The 21,194-nt window shown below is 42.5% G+C and overlaps 1 protein-coding gene across 1 annotated transcript; it reads left to right on the top strand.

Moving 5' to 3' along the window:
* Nucleotides 1-1,385: 1,385 nt before the first annotated feature.
* On the top strand, nt 1,386-19,948 carry LOC121521167. The gene is made up of 10 exons (XM_041804922.1): nt 1,386-1,464; nt 2,834-3,154; nt 3,273-3,542; nt 4,369-4,695; nt 4,826-5,095; nt 9,115-9,270; nt 10,402-10,494; nt 10,587-10,615; nt 18,609-18,677; nt 18,781-19,948. The coding sequence occupies exons 1-10, from the start codon at nt 1,404-1,406 to the stop codon at nt 18,901-18,903; spliced, it is 1,719 nt and encodes a 572-aa protein (XP_041660856.1). The 5' UTR covers nt 1,386-1,403; the 3' UTR covers nt 18,904-19,948.
* The last annotated feature ends 1,246 nt before the right edge of the window (nt 19,949-21,194 follow it).

Consider the following 21,194-nt stretch of genomic DNA (forward strand, 5'->3'; position numbering starts at 1 on the left):
TTTTTATTTTTAAAAGGATAATGGTTATCATTATGAAGTTTGTTTAAAAACATTTGACTTATGCTCTAATGGCTGATGACTTGAAAAATACCCTGACTGTCATTTGCATTAATATTTAGGAAAATAAGAGAAAAATGTAATTTGCATAATAATGTGGAACGCAGTGTATGAGTGTTTATTGTTCCTGGAAGACTGCAAAAAAGCAGAACAAAGCTTTCCTAATTTGGCCCCTGGTCACAGCCCTGCTCTTTGCTGAAAACTCATGTTTATGTGTGATTTTTAGCTCCAAACTGTCTAGAATGAGAAAAAACAATCTGTAATTAATCGGATGAAATCCCTCAGAGGAGTAAGAAAAATGTGCAACCTGTTCATTGGCCAAAAAATGCCAAAATTTGACCGAAACTGTTTGTAGTGTGTTTCCTACACACTTTAGATGATGGTTTCAAGAGACTTTTTTATTCATCAAGTCATGATACATATGTGTGCTGATTTTCTGATCAGGTCTCTGCACAATGGAGTTGTACTAACTTAAATATGTACATTTCCACTGGGGGAGAATTTTCTGGAAGGTTTTTGGGGCTTTTTAGTCATGCCAAGACCCCTTAAACAATCCTCAAACATCTGAAACTATAATGACCAAATCTAAGAACACCTACACTTTTAATAGAGTCCGTGCTCAGAGGTTGGTGTCTGTCTGTCTCATGTCCTTATAAAAAGTTGAATCTTGTCCTGAGAACCTTTAATGTTTCTGATGTTTATCTGACTACAGGTCAATGGTTAAAATGTGGTGCTGTTGTACCCACATTCTCAGCAATGTACTTCCTCTAAAAGTCAGCAAAAAATGACTTCACTGATAAAAAGAGGAAGCAGCAGATCTTAAAATATGGTCTCCTTCTCATTCTTTTCTGTCATGAACATTTGGGGGAGTTTTTGTGGCTTGACTCTTCAGCCAAACATCACTACCAATCCTGTTTCATTCAAATGAACTCTAAAGATAAAAGTGCATGATTGCAGACATTTATCTGGACTTTTATTCTTAGCACCCACAACTTCCTCCTCTCTACCCTGGAGGTCAAATATAACACTGTCACACATACATCATGGCATCATTAGAGTGGCTTTAATACCATCTAATGTTACTGATTTACTATTTCAGATTCATGTCTGTCTCTGTGGACAGAAAACGTCATTTAAACTGTTGAAACTGAAATGTTGACATTGTTTTTGTCTTTTCGACTTTTACTAGAAATTCGTTGAGGAAAGGACAGAGTCAACGCCACTTTGAGGAAGTGACCTCATATAAACCACAGTGAGCAGTAGCAGCATCTCTCTGAAACAGCTCCACAGTAGAAGATCAGACTGTTGGGAGTGTGAGAGCTGAAGAAGAGAGACGGAGAATCACCATGGATGAGTTCAGATGGATTCACATTTCTGTCATTCTGACAGCGCTGCTTCACTTTACAGGTGAGAAAACTTTCACAGAGAAATTTAACAGACAAATCACTAAAGAAATCTTTACTTGTGTAGTTTAATTTTTTTTTTTTGCACATATCATAAAGAGGGGTACTTACACTAGGAGTCCTAACACCCACAGAAGTGTCTGGGCCCCTTAAAGTCCCAGTAGGGGCCCTCAGCAGACGTGATTTAGTCATGTACTGTAAACCCATGTGTGCTGGATCAGTAGCAGTAGTAACGCTCACCTCTGAAACTCTGACAATACCCTGCAGTCTGTTTCTATCTTTAATGTTAGAGGAGCAGTATCAAGTGATAATAGAGGAGGTTAAAACTGATTCGGTAAAACAAGAATAAAACATTTTCATCAACATTAAAATTCTGGATCTCTGCACAATGTTAACATTATAAAAATGCTCATAATACTATCAAAGGGATGCATTTACTGAACCAGGCAACATTTAACTAAAGCAACAATAGCATCCAACATATTTATTTCTTTTTATAATGTAACTGTAAAAACATTTTTCTGCATCTATATAAATGTGAACTAATAACATAAAAATCATCATAAATCATGGTGAGCAACAGGAATTTAACATGAATTCTGCATTGATTCATCCATTAACATCATTGGGCCTCACTTATTGATCATTTTTATAAGAAATTTATTCTTTAAACCCTCTAACACGGTTTTCAGAAGATTCTGACCTTCACCAAAGTGATTTGTTCTTGTATTTAACAGAATTTTTATCAGTTTACACCTCTGTGGAATTAAAAATATATGACTTAAATGATATGATGAAGTATAAATTTAAACATACAGTGTTTGATCTTATCCACAAAATATTGAATTAATGTTAACATTAATATTTCATCATTGGACACTAATTTAATCAATAACATATCTCCACACACAGACTTTTAAATGTGTGTGCCTCTATTTAGTGACTGTTACTGCCTCTGTTGTTTGGTTGGCTGAGAATATCAGGGTTAGCCAATCAGAGGCAGAGTGGGCGGGTCTTACTTTGTGGTTCTCTGGGAGATCTAGAAACACAATCAGAGCAGATGACACTACTTTCCATCAACATGCTTCCCTCGTCATCATTTCATAATGATCATTACAACCTGCAGTCAAGCAGCAGAGGTTGGTGTGAATGTTCAGATACTAAAAGCTGATTTGAAGTTTAGTAAATCTGCTAGAGCAGACTAACACAGGCTGTTTATGCTTTTTTATGTGATGCTAAAGGAAATGTGGGAGAAATGAAGAGTAGAACCACTGCACCACTGGATGTTAACCTGCTGGAACTTTAAAAACTATATCTGACTATCTGTAAACACAAAAGACAGTTTCTGATTGAAGTTTCTCATTTTGTTACAGTGAGTGTAAATCACCATTTCTTCACTATCAAACAAGGAGAAGACGTGACTTTGCCTTGTGAGAAGGTGATCGACCATCAGCAGATATGTGGCGGTACTAAATGGCTCTTTAGTAATTCAACAAAAAGAGGAGCAGAGCAGCTCAGTAAACATATACAGGTTAATAAAAAAGCTGGAGCTAAATCAGACAGACTGAGTGTTAGAGAGGATTGTTCTCTGGTGATGAAGAAGGTCACACAAGAGGATGCTGGGCGTTATGTCTGTAGAAAGGACAAATGGGGACAAGAAGGAGATACTCTGAGTCATCTGTCCGTCATCAACAGTAAGTGTTAATATAGTCATGTTTTCAGCTTCAACTGATATTTTAAACTGTTTATTTCAACAACAGTGATGAAGTCAGCCAAACTCTTGTCTCTCTCTCTACATCCTCATCTTCACAGTTACTGAACATACAGACCACAGTTATCTGTCAGTCACCTGTGATGTGAGGACATATGGAGGTTGTAGACACACAGTGAAGTGGTTTAACGAGGGTTCAGACCAGGATGAGAATAATCAACATGTACAAACATCACAGTCTGACTCTGGATGCCGTGCCACCACCCAAATCCCAAAAGCTCATGCATCCAGAGATATCTTATTGGAGTGTGAAGTCATAGAACGGGACACTGGAAGAGTTCAGTATTTCCCCTTCAGTCATCAGACAACAGGTGAGTGTTTGTTGATCTGCAACTTGAGATTTAAAAAGTGTTTTAGCAAACTAATGAGAGACCAAATCATCCACAACAGTGATGCCACAGATGATCTTTTTTTATTGCCTTTTTAAATCCTGAGTTCAGCTTTTTGGCTGTTAGCATGTTGGTTTAAAGGTGGCTCAGGTGACCATGTTTGATCGGAGATTGAAGCTAGAAAAACAGAAATTAACTTATTGATTTATTTTATTTATGCTTATTTAACCAGGATCCTCAGTTAGATTAAGAATCTATTTACAGGAGTGTCCTGGCCAAGACAGGCAGCCGCACAGTGAACAAAGAAAAGAGATTTTCTTGACGTGTTACCACGTTCATCCCACAGGTTCAGTTTGAAGGATAGCCGGTCTATATCGTCCTCCTCTTGTAACAAAGTGACGAATCCATAATCTTTTTTTCTTCTCTTCTGAGCACAAACCCACTACTATCACACAGAACTTTAATTGTAGCAATGATTGACTCATGACCCTCCTCCCTAATGATCTATGAACTCACAGTAGCAAAGACAGATTCAGACTCTGAAAGCATTTCTGTCTGTTGGGACAGAAAATTGTCTTTGGTCAGGATCACACCAGTGTTAACAGTCTGTCAGCGAGACTGGACAAGATTTTTGTTGCCTAGTGTGACATGGTGCCATCAGAAAGACAAAAATCATGTTAGTCTGATCCAGCCTTCTTCTTCTTCTGCAGAAAACTTTATTTCCACACAAAGCTAATCTTTATCTTCATTCTGACATGAAGTCATATTTCTGTTTTTCTTAATATTTCAAGCTTCTCTCTTATCCCAGCAGCAGCAACCACACCGTCTACCCTCTACTACAATGCCAGAGATGGAGATGACGTCTCATTGTCTTGTCTAAATGTGATAAAAGATCAACAGAACTGTGACAGTGCTGCATGGATCTTCAATAGACACAGATCGGCAACAACAGTAGAGCTGGTCAGACTTGGACAGATTACTGAAAACTCTGGAGACAGCCTGAGTGTTAGAGAGGACTGTTCTCTGGTTATAAAGACGGTCAGAGTGGAGGATGCTGGTCTTTATTACTGTCGACAGTTCAAATCAGGCAGACTACTAGCTCCAGATGCTCCTGTTGATCTGTCTGTTATTTCCAGTGAGTATTTACATTCACATGTTTAAACTGTCTTTTAAACAATCAGCTAAATATCTGATCAGTTTCATTTTTACTGTGTTGAAGTTTGGTTTAAATCTTGTCTCCTCTCACTAATCCCCATCTTCACCAGTGACTGAGAATGTGGACAGAGATGAGGTGACAGTAACCTGCTCTGCATCACCATATAACCAATGTATACACTCTCTGAGGTGGCTGTATGAGGGTAAAGATGTGAGAGAACATTATCAAGGTGTGAGGATATCAGAGAGTCACTGCTACTTCACCTCTGTGATCTTCAAGACTTCTGAGCCAAAACCAAACTCTCTGGATTGTGAAGTTACTGCTGATAACAAAGTGGAGCTCTTTACCCTCAGACTTCAGCCCTCAGCTGAGAAACCAGGTCAGAATTATTACTGTTATTATGTTATTATGATTATTCTAATCACTGAGCAGTAAAAGGAAGTATGATGACTGAAACCTGAAACATTCTGTGTTATAAACATTCAGTCTTTTAGTATTCAAACTCCAAAGATGGTTTTAAATGATGTTTGTGGGGTCAGTGTATTTTCTGGCGGATCAATTTCCTGATTGAAACCAGACTCAATAATTGGGAGAAACTCTTGTTATTCCAAGTTTTTGTTTTTGACCAGAGACCGATAAAATGGAAAAACCAGCCGTTTTTCTGTTTTTTTTTTATTTTGGTTGCTTAAACGGAAGAACACATAACATTGTTTTTTCATTCCGTCAGTTTGTTTTCTTTATTTAATGAAATACTTGAGGAAAAGGAAGTCATGTGACCACTGGGAAGGTGAGCATTTCAAGCCTCCATGTCAAAACAAGAGCCATCCATTGCATTCTACAGTAATATAACAGGCCAAAATGTACAATGCACGATAAATAATGTAATTTGTAAATGTACTGGTGATTTAATGGACTGCATTGTTATTACCTTTATTATCTTTTATTCTCATTTCATATATATACAGTATAGATATATAATACTATTGTCATACATCATGTTTTACAGGAGGAGCTAAGAAATAGGCCGGTAACACTTAGAAGGGCAGAACAACGAAGGAGGAAAAGGAAGCAGAAAGAGTGGGCTAGGACAGCATTTTATAAGGATCCTTTTAAGTTTACTAAAGGATTGTTCATTCAGGAAACGGGAGGGCAGCTTAGAGCATCAAACCAGGAGGTAGAGGAGTATTTAAAAAGAAGGCATTCAGCTACAGGACAGAATAGGGAGTTGGGACTCCCCCCTGACATGCCACCACTAGGGGAGATAGAGTTTAGTATGGATGTTAAACCACCAAGGTGGAAGGAAGTGGAGGATGTAGTAAGGTGTGCAAAAGTATCTTAGGCCCCAGGGCCAAACGGAGTCCCCTGCAGGGTTTATAAAAACACGCCCGATATCCTTAGGTTTCTGTGGCGGTTATTAAGGTTAGTCTGGAAGAAACAGTTTATCCCAAAAGCCTGGTGTAGAGCAGTGTGGATCCTGATTCCTAAGGAGAAGAAATCCTCTGATCTGAACCAGTTTCGTACCATCTCACTCCTGAATGTGGAGGGGAAGATTTTCTTCAGTGTAATGGCAAAGAGGTTATCCAGTTATTTAGAAGTAAATGGACTAATAGACACAACAGTGCAGAAAGCAGGGATCCCAGGTTTTGCAGGGTGCATAGAGCACACCAGTATGATCTGGCATCAGATCCAGGCAGTGAAAGCAGAGAATAGAGAGTTACACGTAGTGTTTTTAGATGTAGCAAATGTGTTTGGGTCAGTACCTCATAGTCTTATCTGGAGGGCATTTGATTTCTCTAGAGTACCAGAGATAGTGGTAAACTTAGAGAAGATGTATTTCAGAGATGTTAGGGTGTGTATTAGTACTGCAAACTTTATGACTAGAGACTTTATGGCAGAGACTAGAGTTGGGTATCATGGCAGGTTGCACGATTGGGATATGCTTCCCACCAATCAGGGCTTACATGGATGACATGACGCTGGTCACCACGACAGTGCCATGCATGAGAAGGCTACTGGAGAGAGGCTAAAGAAGAATCTCAAGTGGGCTAGCATGAAGAACAAGCCTAGTAAGTCCAGGAGCATCTCAGTACCCAGAGGGAAGATTGTTGACAGGAAGTTTTTTGTAGATGAGGAAGAATTACCGTCCATCAGGGAGAAGTCAGTAAAAAGCTTAGGGAGATGGTGTAATGAAGACCTTAATGACAGTGAACAGGTGGAGCAGTTTAGAAAAGATGTAGTGGAGGGATTAGGGAGGATTGATAAATCAGGGCTCCCAGGACGGTTGAAGTTATGGTGTTTGCAGTTTGGGCTATTTCCTAGACTGATGTGGCCCATGTCAGTTTATGAGATCCCAGTATCGAAGGTAGAGAAGCTGGAAAGAGTAATTAACTCATATGTAAGGAAGTGGTTGGGCGTTCCTCGGTGCCTTAGCAGTGTGGCACCGTATGGCAAAGGGATACTCCAACTCCCATCACTAGCTTAACAGAAGAGTTCAAGTGCTCAAAGGTTAGAACAGAGTTGCTGTTAACAGGAAGTAAAGATAGAATAGTTAGCAATGTAGTTCCAAATCCAACCAGGAAGGAAATGGAACCCAAGACAGGCAGTAGAGGAGGCAGAGGCTGCTCTTAGGCATGCTGAGATTGTAGGCAATGTCCAGATAGGTCAGGGAGGCCTGGGGCTTGGCTCAGGTAGGCATGGAACAAAGCAGGTCCTAAAGATAGAAGGAGACTGGTAGTGGAACAGGTACGTAGACAGGAGGAAGTAGTAAGGTGTACTCAGGCTGTGGTTCAGGCTAAACAGGGACAGTGGATGAACTGGGAGAGTGTAGAGAAGAGGAAGCTGAGTTGGAGAGACCTATGGAGTATGGAAGATAGGCGGATCAAATTCCTGCTAGGGTCTACCTATGACGTCCTACCATCACCCCAGAACCTGAAGTGCTGGGCTGGCAGTGACCCATCATGCCCTTTGTGCTCTGAGACAGCAACCTTGAGGCACATTTTGACAGGATGTAAGATCAGTCTGTCACAAGGTAGATATACATGGAGGCATGACAGGGTTTTGAAAAGTCTAGCAGCAGGAATTGAAAACAGAAGGTGACAGGTGAATGCAGGAAATAATTAGGGAACAGGGACGGTTCAGTTTGTACGAGAAGGAGAGAAGGTTACAGGAGGCAGGTTTTAGGTAGGCACCAGTCAGGCCAGTTAAAGGATGCGAAGGACTGGGAGATGCAGGTAGATTTAGGAGGGAAACTTGTTGTTCCACAGGAGATAGGTTGCACCAATCGTCGGCCTGACATAGTGCTGTGGTCTGCCAGTCAGCGTGTAGTTTATTTTGTAGAGCTGACGGTTCTGTGGGAGGATTCTGTGGAGGAAGCCTATGAAAGGAAGAAGCTGAGATATGCAGATTTAGGAGCAGAAGCTGAACAGCGAGGATAGAAAGTTAGGACTCGTCCAGTAGAAGTGGGATGTAGAGGGTTTGTAGCAAGGTCAGCTGTTTCAATACTTAGAGAGCTGAAAGTGCAGGAACAGAATTTGTGAAAGACAGTTAAGGAGATCTCAGATGAAGCAGCTCAGGCCAGTCAGTGGATCTGGATGATGAGGAGTAATGCCAGCTGGGGCAAAAATGAAGGTTGATGAAACTGGTATACGTTAGTTTAGTTTAATCCTCTCTTCTCTCCCTTCACTCATGAAAATAAAGGAGTTGGGGGAGGGTGGTTGAGCGCAACACCACGCCATGCCGGGGTGTGTGTTAGCCCACGACAGGGTACAGCTCTGCCTCCCCACCCTCTTGTTACGCTTGCTCTCTCTCTCTGTCTCTCCCTAATCTGCCTCATTTTCCCCTCTTTGTTTACTCTTAGTTATGGGTAATATTTGTACTATAATTGACACTTGACAACCCAAGTGTGGGTTTCTTACCACCCATCAGTCTATACGGTTGACTTGTGGAGGCAAATAGTGATGGATTAGGGATTTCTTCACTGGGCGCTGATCTTCTTTATAGGGCACAAGTATCTTGTGTTTTATTCAGAACACTGTTAAACACAGTGGATGGCACTTATTTGACATGAAGGCTTTTATTTTGAAATGCTCACCTTCGTCAATGGTCACATGATTTCCATTTCCTCAAGTATTTCATAAAGTAAAAAACTAAATAATGGAATTGAAAAAACAAAAATTAGACCCTCTTTAAAAAATGTAACTTGTTTTTCCTTTTATTCGCCCAAAACGAAGAAAACAGGAAAACGGCTTGTTTTTCCATTTTTGGTCATATATGAAAAAAACGTAATAACGAGAGTTACTCACAATTTTTGAGTCTGGTTTCAATCAGGAAATGGATCAGCCAGAAAATACTCTGACCATGTGGACTGAACAGTTTGATTAGTTGTGTTCATTTGCTCAGGTGAGGACACAAAAAATAACCCCGAGGAAACAACAACACCAGCAACAACATCACAAACAACAACACAAGCAGCAAAAACAAAAACAGCAGCAACAATGACACCAACAGGACCGACTGAAAAGACCATAGCAGCAGGATCAGATACAACTGCAGTTGGTGAGTTGTCAAAACATAAAGGTAAAGAAGACACAACTGTTTTTGTACCAAAGAGATGCATGTAAACAGACTTTTGAAAAGACAGATGTGCAGACTGTCTCACTCCCTGCAGTTTTAAAGCTGCTGCAGATCATATTTAGGTCCCAATTCAGGGGCTGCATTTATGGAGGGCACATTTGACGGCAATTATCCCATTTAGAAGCCCCCTTCAAATCCATCCTTCTTTCTTTGAACACCAAATGGTGTCGCCTCTGTGGCCTGACATATCACAAGATTCTTTGAGAGTCTATTCCAATTAGCTGGGGCAGGATTCTGGGCTGATCCAACAACAACTCTACCATGTTAAGTTATATCCAGTATTAAAGTTCTGTATATTATAGGGCATGTATGAAATGGGGATCTGCTACGTTGTTGCTTTGTTCGTGCAGTATTTTACTGTGGTAGTTGTTGAGTTTAAATTGAACACTGCTGTATGTGGCGTATTCCTTTGATAAGGCACTCTGAGAACAGCCTGTCCTTTCATCAGTGGCCTTCTGTGGCTTACCCTCCTTGTGGAGGGTGTCAGTGATTGTCTTCTGGACAGCTATGAAGTCAGCAGTCTTCTCCATGATTGTGGTTGTGTGAACTGAACCAGAGCCAGAGAATAAAGGCTCAGGAAACCTTTGCAGGTGTTGGGAGTTAATAAACTGATTAGAGGACTGAAATAACTGACAAGTAATTGGACTTTTCTACAATATTCTCATATTTGATTCACAGTTTTTCATTTGTATGAGCTGTAAGCCATAAATACCAAGATTTTTAAGAAAGTTTAAAATATTTCTCTTCGTGTGTGATAAATCAGGAAAATATTTAAGTTTGAATTGAATAAAAAGAAAAAAAATCAAGAAATTCTATTTTTTTGATGCATCTGTTTTTAAACCCACTTGAGGATGAAAGGTGAAGGCCGGAGTAAGCAATCTTTTGGAAATAAGGCTGATGAATGTTCTTAATACACAACCATTTAGCCTCCAAATTGAGACTAACAAATGCATGTTTACTAATTTTCTAAATACAAACTCCTCCCTTTTTTGACCCGATATTAAGACAGAATAAAATTTTGCCGTGTAAATCCTTTAAACTTTCTCTTTCCAGGTTGGGAGTGGTTGTACATCATTTTGCCTGTGTTGGTTGTAATTGTGCTTGTGGTAACTGCTGTGATAGTCATCAGAAGGAAGAGAACCAAAGGTGAGAACACATAGAATCTCTACAGCAAGAATGTTAAACAGTGATATTTCCTTGAAGAAATAAACAACTTCTTCTTTTTTTGTCTTTTTCAGAGAACAACCCACAGAGGAATGGCGATGCTGTGAGTGCAAAAGCAGTTTCATTACATTGTGCTTCTTTATGCTGAGGTCAGACTACACTAAGATTGCAAAGCAGATGGACTGACCAGATTCCATGTCTGTCATCAGGCAAATCCATCTAGCAAAGCTCCAATCTGAAACAAGTGTGCCAGGCTTGAGAACCAATCAGCATCATTTGAGGAGAATGAGCCAGTAGCTACTGGAGGGGTTTAGTTGTGCTGGAAGCTGATAGCAATGGCTGCCACCAGTGTAGCTATTAGCTTGGATGTCACTATAACATAGTGGCAGTTTTACCAGAACTGGACCACATTTCTTGAAACAGAGCAAAGACCAGCCCTGAAAGCTTTTGTTTGTTTTGTTTTGCTTTGAGTTTGGATAGTTAGCAAGACTGGGGTTTAGTTGTACTGTAAGCCAGGATATGTGGTTATTCTTAAAGCTATTAGCTTATATGTAGCTTTAGCAACAGTTTTTTATCAGATCTGGACAGTTTTTCTTTATTGAAAGAGGAGAAAAGAACTTCATAGAAAACCTGACTTGGTGGAGATGTTTTTGCTCTTCTCCTGCCTGACCTTCTTCATCTTAGACGCTTTATATCTCAGAATAGAAATGCTGAAACTTTCAAAAGAAAATCCTATAAAATTGAGGGTTAGGATACCAAAAGTTAAAATTCATAAACCTTATTACAAAACTTTTTAAATGGCCAAGTAAACAAGAAAAAGGTCATCCTTCATTAAAATATTCTAATGCAGCCAGTGTAGCTATGTAGCTCTGTAAGATGCCTGAGCTATGTAGTAACCTCCTCCACATAGCTAACTGAGTTACAGTGCTACGTTAGCTACATAGCTCACAGAGCTACAGACCTAACAGAGCAAAAGCTAAACAAAGCAGCTACAAAAGCTATGTAGCTAAATTATCTGCATAGCTAAGTTAGCTATATTTGCTAAAGCTCTTGTTCCTAAAGCCAACATGGCTATAGATAATAGAGCTACATAGCCAATATAGCTCAAGCTAAGTGCACAAAGCAGCTATGTAAGCTACCTAAGTACATTATGTACATAGCTTAGTAAGCTTTAGTTGTGTTTTCTAAAGCTCATTGCTCAGGCTAATTAAGCTATAGTTATTGAAGCCGCATAGCTAAAGCTAAGCTCACAAAGAAACTACGTAAGCTATGTCGGTACATTATCTTCATAGCTAAGTTAGCTGTAGTCACAAAGCTTAAGCTAACTCACAAATTATAAAGCTCACACTGCCAAAGCTTACTTAGCTACAAATAATAGTGCTACAAAGCTAACATAGCTAAAACTAAGCTCACTAAGCAGCTATGTTAGCTTCATAGGTACATTATCTAAATAGCTAAGTTCGCATTTGCTACATTTTCTAAAGCTCATGTTGCTAAGGTTAACTTACTTATATCTAATAGAGCTACATATCTAAGTAGCTAAAGCTAAGCTCACAAAGCAGCTATGTTTGCTACATTGGTACATTATCTATGCTTAGTTTCCTTTAACTCTGTTAACTAAAGCTCACTTTGCTAAAACTACTTTAGCTGCATTGGCTTATGTTGTAAAGTTGATTAAGTATGTAGCGTAGCTATGTTAGCTTTAGCTAAAGCTAACAGAGCTAAAGTGAGCCACCCCTGTGTAACTACTTTTAAAACAGGTCCATACATATTTTAGTCCCTGGTTAGACTTCTTAACTTTTACTCTATGTTAGTAATGACGCGTTTCTCAGTCATTGTAGTGCATACACTTTGGCTATTTAATGAATGTAACTGCCAGATTTTATTTATGAATAAAGTTAGATGTTAAAAAAATCAAAAGTTGAAACTGCGCTGTACTGGCAAACTTACGGCATTTCCTTTCTGAGAAATGTGGCATCTTAGATGGTCAGTCTAACAGAGCGCCTGTTAGAAATGTCTGCAGTCAGACCCCTCTTGTTTTATCCACCATCAACCCAAACCACTGCTAAACTATGACAGCGCCTACCTGCTGGGCTTATTGGGGAATTTTACTTCCAGAACCAGAGTGGCTTAAAAAATTGGGGGAGCGATATTGAGCTCTATAGCTCAATAAGATGTTGACCAATGACAGCACAGAGCTCTGTACACACATAATCACAAGGCTAAAATAACTGAGCTGAAGTTGGTGCTGGGAGATGGAACTATGAGGCTGTTCTTGATCACTTTCCTGCAGCACCATAATACAGTATGAACTAACAGACATGGCCAACAGATACCATGACATCATGGAATCATTATAAGTGTCTCAGGGTGTAATAATAACCAAATTTTGTTAGGGGGCTGTTACTGTAAAAACACCTTGCGTGTGTTTCAGAGTGTGAGGACGAGAAAATGAGGGAAATGATTAACTCAGCGGCATCTGAGAAGTGGTTATCTGTGGGTTTAAAAATAGAAGATTGACATCGAACAACCACTAAAAGCTATTTCACAACTTCTTGAGAGCTTCTTGTTAAGAGGAACTAGATTTCAAATGATGGAGAGAATGAATCAGTTTGAAGCCAAACGTGTCACGATCCTCGTCTGTTAAGTTTATTTTTCACCTTTTTCGCACTTTCATGTCTGTTTCATTTTTTGCTGGTTCTAATTTCTCTTTTCTATTTTTAGATCAATCACGCTTCATGCACCGCGCCCCCGCCTTTTCCTCTCCGACTCTCCTTACCTCTTGTGTCACTCACCTCGTCCCCTCCCTCTCCTGTTCTCCGTCCTGCACGCTGCTCCTCACACCGGTCCTGCATCACTAATTAGTCATAGTATAATACTCACCTGCTCACCCACCTCCTTTGTTAGTCCGTTGACCTTTCTTGTCACGTACCAGCTCTCTAGTTTACTCACGTCTTTGTTTTCATCTCGATCTCGACCACGCCAGCCCGTTTTGACTCCGCTCCTGTCTGCTGCTTATTTTGTACCTTTGCCTGTGAGTTTTGGAACTTCTGGTTTTTGACTTTGGACTGTATTAAAGAATCTGATTTTTGCCTCACGTCAACCTGTCTGAGAGTCTGCATTTTTGAGTCCTGCAATTCTGTGTTCTGGTCCATGGTTCTGACAGAACGGACTAACCAGAACACAGAATGGACTCAGCAGATTCTGATCCTGTCCGTCACGCTCTGAAGGTCCAGGGCCAGAGAATCGCGCAGCAGGAGGAACAGATCTCCTCCGTGCACACCTACGTGAAGGAGATGACCGCGCGCCAGGAGGCGCTGATCCACGACCTGAGCGCGCAGCTGAACTCCCTGACTCAGCTGCTTCACAGAAACATCACACCTGCCACTGATTCTGCCGCCACTTCTGCCACGCTACCTGCTCCGGTCGTCGAGGTCTCGCCGGCTCCACCTGTCGCTCCCTCAGCGCTGCAACTCTCCCGGCCGGAGAAGTTCTCAGGAGATTCCGGTGATGTTAGACCCTTCCTGACCCAGTGTGAACTCCATTTCGAGCTTCAGGCCTCTGCCTTCCCCTCGGACCGAGCCAAGGTAGCTTACATCCTGTCCCATCTCTCCGGACGCGCCGCAGCTTGGGCCACTGCCGAATGGACGCGCAGATCGGCAATCTGCTCGTCCCTGGCCGCCTTCACACATGCGCTCCAGCAGGTGTTCCAACAGACCTCCCCAGGGCGAGAAGCTTCACACGCTCTCCTCAGGCTGAAGCAGGGGAGGCGCGCGCGGCGACTTCGCCATCGAGTTTCGCAGACGCTGGCAGCAGAGAGCGACTGGAACCCTGCTGCCCTTACTGATGCCTTTTTCCAGGGGCTCTCGAGCCCATCAAGAATGCCATGATCTCCATCGACCTTCCTGCAGAGCTAGATCCACTCATCGCCTCGCCATCAAGATTGATCGCCGCCTGTCAGAAAGGGAGAGAGAGAGACGCCTCTCCCACCGAGTGTCTCCTCCGCGAGTTGGAGGAGAGACTCCGCTGACCTCCCTACCCCGAGTCGCCCACCTCCTCTGCCCTGCTGCCTCCGGGTCCCACCGCCGAGGAGCCCATGCAGTTGGGTCACACACTTTCCATGGAGGAGAGGCTCCGTCGACAGAGGGATGGGAGATGTTTTTACTGCGGCCAATTAGGTCATGCCGTGAGTAAGTGCCATGTTAAGGCCGCCTTACACCCCCAGAGACAACAACTGCCGGTGAGTGAAATCATCACTGTGAACACTATTAATCATGTCCAGCCCCAAGTACAATTAATTTCTAATCATGACTGTATCTCGGTGCCCGCTCTAATTGATTCTGGGGCAGAAGCTAACCTGATTCATTCTCGTCTCATCAGGATCCTAGCGTTGAAACTGTTTAAACTTCCCCGTCCCTTGGAGGTGAAAGCCGTTGATGGTTCCCAGCTGGGCAAGATAACGCACCGCACACAGACAGTTCAAGTAAAATTCCCGGACTCACACACGGAAAGAATCAGTTTCCATGTTTTTCGAGGCATGTCACATGACGTGATCCTAGGCCATCCCTGGTTAGCGCTACACAACCCCCAATTAGACTGGGTTACAGGGCAGATCCGGGGATGGGGGGAGAAGTGTAAAGATGCCTGTTTTTTCAAGAGGACAGTCATTGAACCAGTTAGCCAAGACCCCGATCTCGTTAACGTTCCCCCCTGTTACCATGATTTAGCTGAGGTTTTCAGTAAAAGCAGGGCAACCTCTCTCCCTCCTCACCGTGAATATGACTGTGCCATTGACCTGGTGCCGGGCTCTTCCCCTCCTCGGGGAAGACTCTATTCCCTTACAGCACCTGAACGCACCGCCATGGAAGACTACATCAGGGACTCCCTCGCCGCAGGAATCATTAGGCCCTCCACCTCTCCAGCGGGGGCGGGCTTTTTCTTTGTGGACAAGAAGGACAAGACCCTTCGTCCCTGTATTGATTATAGAGGTTTGAACAATATCACGATAAAGAACCGGTACCCTCTCCCACTCATTTCCACAGCGTTTGAGCTCTTAGATGGCGCCAAGGTTTTTACCAAATTAGACCTCCGTAATGCTTACCACCTAATCAGAATCAGAGAAGGAGATGAGTGGAAGACTGCATTCAATACCCCCACTGGTCACTATGAATATCTTGTCATGCCCTTTGGCTTAACCAATGCCCCCGCAGTGTTCCAGAACCTAGTCAATGATGTATTGAGAGAATACCTTAACATCTTTGTCTTTGTTTACCTTGATGACATCCTGATCTTTTCTCCCAATGAAGAATCTCACAGGCAGCATGTCCGTCTGGTCCTCCAGAGGCTGCTGCAAAATCAGCTGTTTGTCAAAGCTGAAAAGTGTGAGTTTCACAAACCCACCGTGTCCTTCCTGGGGTTTGTGTTCGCTGAGGGAGAGGTAAGGATGGATCCTGACAAAATCACAGCTGTAACCAATTGGCCGACTCCCAAGTCCCGTAAGGACGTCCAGAGGTTCCTAGGTTTTGCTAATTTTTACCGCAAATTTATCCGTAATTACAGTGCCGTTGCCTCACCCCTGCATGCCCTCACTTCTCCTCACAGGCCATTCGCTTTGGAGCCCGGAGTGTCAGTCTGCGCCGGGTCTTAAAAGAGCGCTTCACGTCAGCCCCTGTCCTCACTCTTCCAGACTCAGATCAGCAGTTTATTCTTGAAGTAGATGCCTCTGATGTCGGAGTTGGAGCCATATTATCCCAGATAAGTTCAATTGATGGTAAATTGCATCCTTGTGCCTTCCTATCTAAGAAATTGTCTCAAGCAGAACGTAATTATGACGTAGGAGACAGGGAGCTACTGGCAGTTAAACTGGCTCTGCAAGAGTGGAGGCATTGGCTAGAGGGAGCCACTCAACCATTCCAAGTTTGGACTGATCATAAAAATCTAGAGTATCTTAAGACGGCCAAGAGGTTAAATGCCCGGCAAGCCAGGTGGTCTCTATTTTTTGACAGGTTTAGATTCACTATTACTTTTAGACCTGGTTCCAAGAATGTCAAGCCTGACTCATTATCTCGCCTATTTAACTCTGCTAATATTAATTCTGTACCCAAGTCGGTGTTATCCCCCTCTTGTTTCATTGCCACACTATCCTGGGAGATAGCTGACCGTGTCAGGGAGGCTTTAGATCAGGTCGAGCCCGTCAGAGTGCCCCGAGGGGAAATTGTTTGTTGTACCGGAGCTTAGGGGCGCAGTTATAGATTGGGCTCACACACTCAAGACCTCATGTCATCCTGGCATTTTCAAGACCTTGTTTGTCATTACTCAAAGATTCTGGTGGCCTAACATGAAGAGGGAGGTCACTGAGTATGTCAACGCCTGTACCATCTGTGCTACCTGTAAGTCTCCCAAGCAGAGAACAGTGGGGGAACTTAGACCGTTGCCCATCCCCAAGAGACCCTGGTCACACCTCTCCATGGACTTCGTCCACAGGACTGCCCCTTCTGCAGGTAACACCACAGTACTCACTGTGGTTGACCGCTTCGAAAATGGTACATTTCATTCCTCTGCCTAGCTGCCCTCGCCAAAGAAATGGCCGAGATCATGTTAAATAAGGTGTTCAGACTCCATGGTTTTCCCACAGACATTGTGTCCGACAGAGGACCCCAATTCGTCTCTCGTTTCTGGAAGGAATTCTGCAGTCTCCTGGGAGCCAGTGTGAGCCTGTCTTCAGGGTTCCACCCCCAAACTAACGGCCAATCCGAGCGCCTGAACCAGGAGCTGGAGACAGGTTTGCGCTGCCTTGCTTCCCAGGAGCCGTCCTCATGGTCTGAAAAGTTAGTTTGGTTGGAATATGCTCACAACACCCTACCTACATCTTCCACTGGTTTTTCCCCATTCCATGTAGTGCATGGTTATCAACCACCTCTGTTCCCCTCCATAGACTCTGAATCCACAGTCCCGTCTGCATTAACTCTGGTCCGAAGATGCAGGAGAACCTGGGAGCGAGCACGGCAGAACCTCGTAAGAAGATCTTCCGCATACAAAGTTGCAGCGGACCGCAAGAGGGCTCCCGCTCCGGAATACAAGGATGGACAAAGGGTGTGGCTCTCAACTCGTCATCTGCCTCTGCGTGTCCAGTGCCGTAAGCTCGCACCCAGGTTTGTTGGTCCATTCCCCATCTCTAAGGTCATAAACCCTGTAACAGTGAAATTAAAGCTCCCCAGGACAATGCGTATTCACCCAGCTTTCCACGTCAGCCAAGTGAAGCCCACCAGGGACAGCGCTCTGGTCCCTCCGGCCAAGCCCTCCTCCCGCCCGACTCATCGATGGTGACCCGTTTACACTGTAAGGAAGCTGCTCGCCGCCGGGCCGGGTCTCCAATATCTCGTGGATTGGGAGGGGTATGGCCCAGAGGAACGGTCTTGGATTCCCTCCCGCTTCGTTATGGACCCCTCACTCATCCATGATTTCCACGCTTCGCATCCTGATGTTCCTGGGCCGCCGAGCCGGCCCTTGAGGGGGCACTGTCACGATCCTCGCCTGTTAAGTTTATTTTTCACCTTTTCGCACTTTCATGTCTGTTTCATTTTTGCTGGTTCTAATTTCTCTTTTCTATTTTTAGATCAATCACGCTTCATGCACCGCGCCCCCGCCTTTTCCTCTCCGACTCTCCTTACCTCTTGTGTCACTCACCTCGTCCCCTCCCTCTCCTGTTCTCCGTCCTGCACGCTGCTCCTCACACCGGTCCTGCATCACTAATTAGTCATAGTATAATACTCACCTGCTCACCCACCTCCTTTGTTAGTCCGTTGACCTTTCTTGTCACGTACCAGCTCTCTAGTTTACTCACGTCTTTGTTTTCATCTCGATCTCGACCACGCCAGCCCGTTTTGACTCCGCTCCTGCCTGCTGCTTATTTTGTACCTTTGCCTGTGAGTTTTGGAACTTCTGGTTTTTGACTTTGGACTGTATTAAAGAATCTGATTTTTGCCTCACGTCAACCTGTCTGAGAGTCTGCATTTTTGAGTCCTGCAATTCTGTGTTCTGGTCCATGGTTCTGACAAAACGTCACTGAGAAGACATTTTTTGTCTTTTTTGTGCAGGTGGATCCTGAGGAAGGTGTCATGTACGCCTCCATCAAGTACACCAAGAAGAAAAAGAAGGGAGGAAAGGTAATCTGTCTGCAGCTTGTTGATGTTGATTACTGTTTCTATTGCTATCTTTTATAGCGTTATAGTGTGTGATCTGTAATCTATTTTGTGCTTTTCCTGGCAGGTTTGCTTTGAAAAAGATGCAGATGAAGGCGGTGAGGTGACCTACTCCACTCTGAAAGCTTCCTCTGTTGATTCCAGGAACCTCTACGCATCCGTCAAGAAACCAAAGAAGCCGAGAGCTTAGCTTATCTCCTACAGAGCTTTGTGGTCTCATTTTCAGGGAGGATTGCTGAGATGAGATTTTATTCAGAAGGAGGTTTAGTGTGCGAATGAGTGTCACAGCATAGGAAGGTGAAGTAGGAACTCAACATTGTTTTATTTTTGTACTTCTTTTTATTTCATGTTTGGTTGTGCAGTACGTTAAATAGTCAATGGCAGAGCAAAAGTATGATTTCTTTTATGGATCAATGATTCTCAACTGGTCTAGCCTCATGACTCACCACCATCTCCTGAATTAATGAGAAAGCACAACCCAAATATACAAAAATTTACAACCATTCAAATGTCTTTAAAAAAGTTTTGCTTTGGACTTTTTGTGGTGGTAGTTTAAATTTTCTTTGTTTTTTTTTTCCAGAGGAAAAAAACACAACCAGGATAATAAGATTCATAGGTCAAGAGCTTAAGAGAATAACTACAACAAGCTCCTTATTACATCAAAGCAAAGTGAATAAAATATGTTAGTTTATGTCCATACATCATAGACTTTTTTCAGATATGGGGGCTTTTTATGGCTCTGGTCTGAATGATGGGATGGGGGCTGAGGTGGTGAGTGGAGACAACGACCCGTCACTGTCTGAGGAGTGGGGGAAAGATAAGGTGATTCTAATTTCACATTTTGGTATCTTTCCTTCCTCCATTCATGTGGTTTCCTCGTGTTGTAGCTCCAACCAGCCAGGGATTGAAAGAGAGATGAGAGAGAGGAGGTACAACTTAGAAAATGGGAAATCCTTGGGTCATGACAGGACTCTTGATCCACGTCTTCTACTGAAGATGTTGGCACAGCTGTATTATCTGGCAAAGCCACTCTCTGATACTACCTGCATGACTTTGGTGTATTAATTGTTAAAATGACATCCAACAATTGTAAATAATTGAATATCAGCAGCTTGTACTTTTGAGTTACTACTGTTTTCCCACCTTGGTATGTTTTATGTTGTAATTGGCCTTAGAAATGTTTTTTAAATGTTTCTTATTCCTCTGTCATGTTTGTTTGGATTTTCTGTGATGCAATGCAGTTTTCAATAAAAATGTAAACCACTGCTCTGACAGTGTAAACTCATCCTAACATTTTGATTTATTATGACATGAAAATGACCGACAGGATTAAATGGCAAACCAAATAAATGAGTCCTTATTTTAAACAGACAACCCAAGCTTCTTAATTTGGAGCTTTTAGCATTCACATTATAGGTCAAACTGTGCAAAAGGAAGAAATGCTGACAGCTTTGCTGTCATATATTTCTGTGCATTGTAGTGTTGTAGTACTCGAGAACGGTCTTGGTCTTGAGACCGGTCTCAAGACCACATTCTTAATGTCTTGGTCTTGTCTCAGACTCGAGCATTTTTACTCGGTCTTGTCTCGACTGGCCGGACTCTGGATTTTCCATCAAGACCGGTCGAGACCAGCACTGATCTGCTATTGTTCGACTTCATTAATGTGATAATAAGAAGAAGCTCTTTCTAAAACAACAAATAGCTACACCTGCAAAAACTCAGACATCAGTCCATCTTATTTCTAGTCAGAAATCCCTCTGAACACTTATTATAGGCCTCATTCACCTGACACACCTAGGTAAACATCTCATTTTCAGATTTTAAAATCACTCCTGACTTGTCAGTGGCTTTTAAATACATACAAGGATTTATTTTTTAGATAGTTGAACAAATTTGTTAAGATTGGCGATTTTTACATATTTATTAAAAAGAAAACTAAAATTAAAGACTGTTCAACCTTGTCATGTTTTTTTTTTTATGGTCTTGGTCTTGTCTCGGTCTCGACCCCAAAAAGTCTTTGCCTTGTCTTGGTCTCAGTTCACTCTGGTCTCAGGCAAGTCTTGGTCTTGGATAGTGTGGTCTTGAGTAAAACACCAACTCTATAGTAACTTCTCATTGTTTGTAATGCTGTGTTCCCAAGTATCAACTTTTAGACCTATCATTTCAGTCATCTAACCTAGAAACCTCTCTGGACTCCATAAAATCACCCAATAAGGGATCAGCTGTGGATAAAGAGCTGTTGTTAGACTATGAAATTATCACTTGTGAAATTAGAATGACTCAAGCTCAGCTGGTGTCTCAGTTACCCCCAGCAGTTCACTTTTAACTGCTCAGCCTATAGACCAGCTGATACCACTCTGAGGATGAGCCATGAAACCTCATGGATGTCTTATAAAAAAAGTGGCATATTTCATTGAGATCAGCCACTCCAAGAGTTAAGTTTGAAAAAGCAATAGAATAATGAATCCAACCGTCCTTAAA

Source organism: Cheilinus undulatus, linkage group 14 (genome assembly GCF_018320785.1).
Source record: "Cheilinus undulatus linkage group 14, ASM1832078v1, whole genome shotgun sequence".
In the NCBI taxonomy this organism is placed as follows: Eukaryota; Metazoa; Chordata; class Actinopteri; order Labriformes; family Labridae; genus Cheilinus; species Cheilinus undulatus.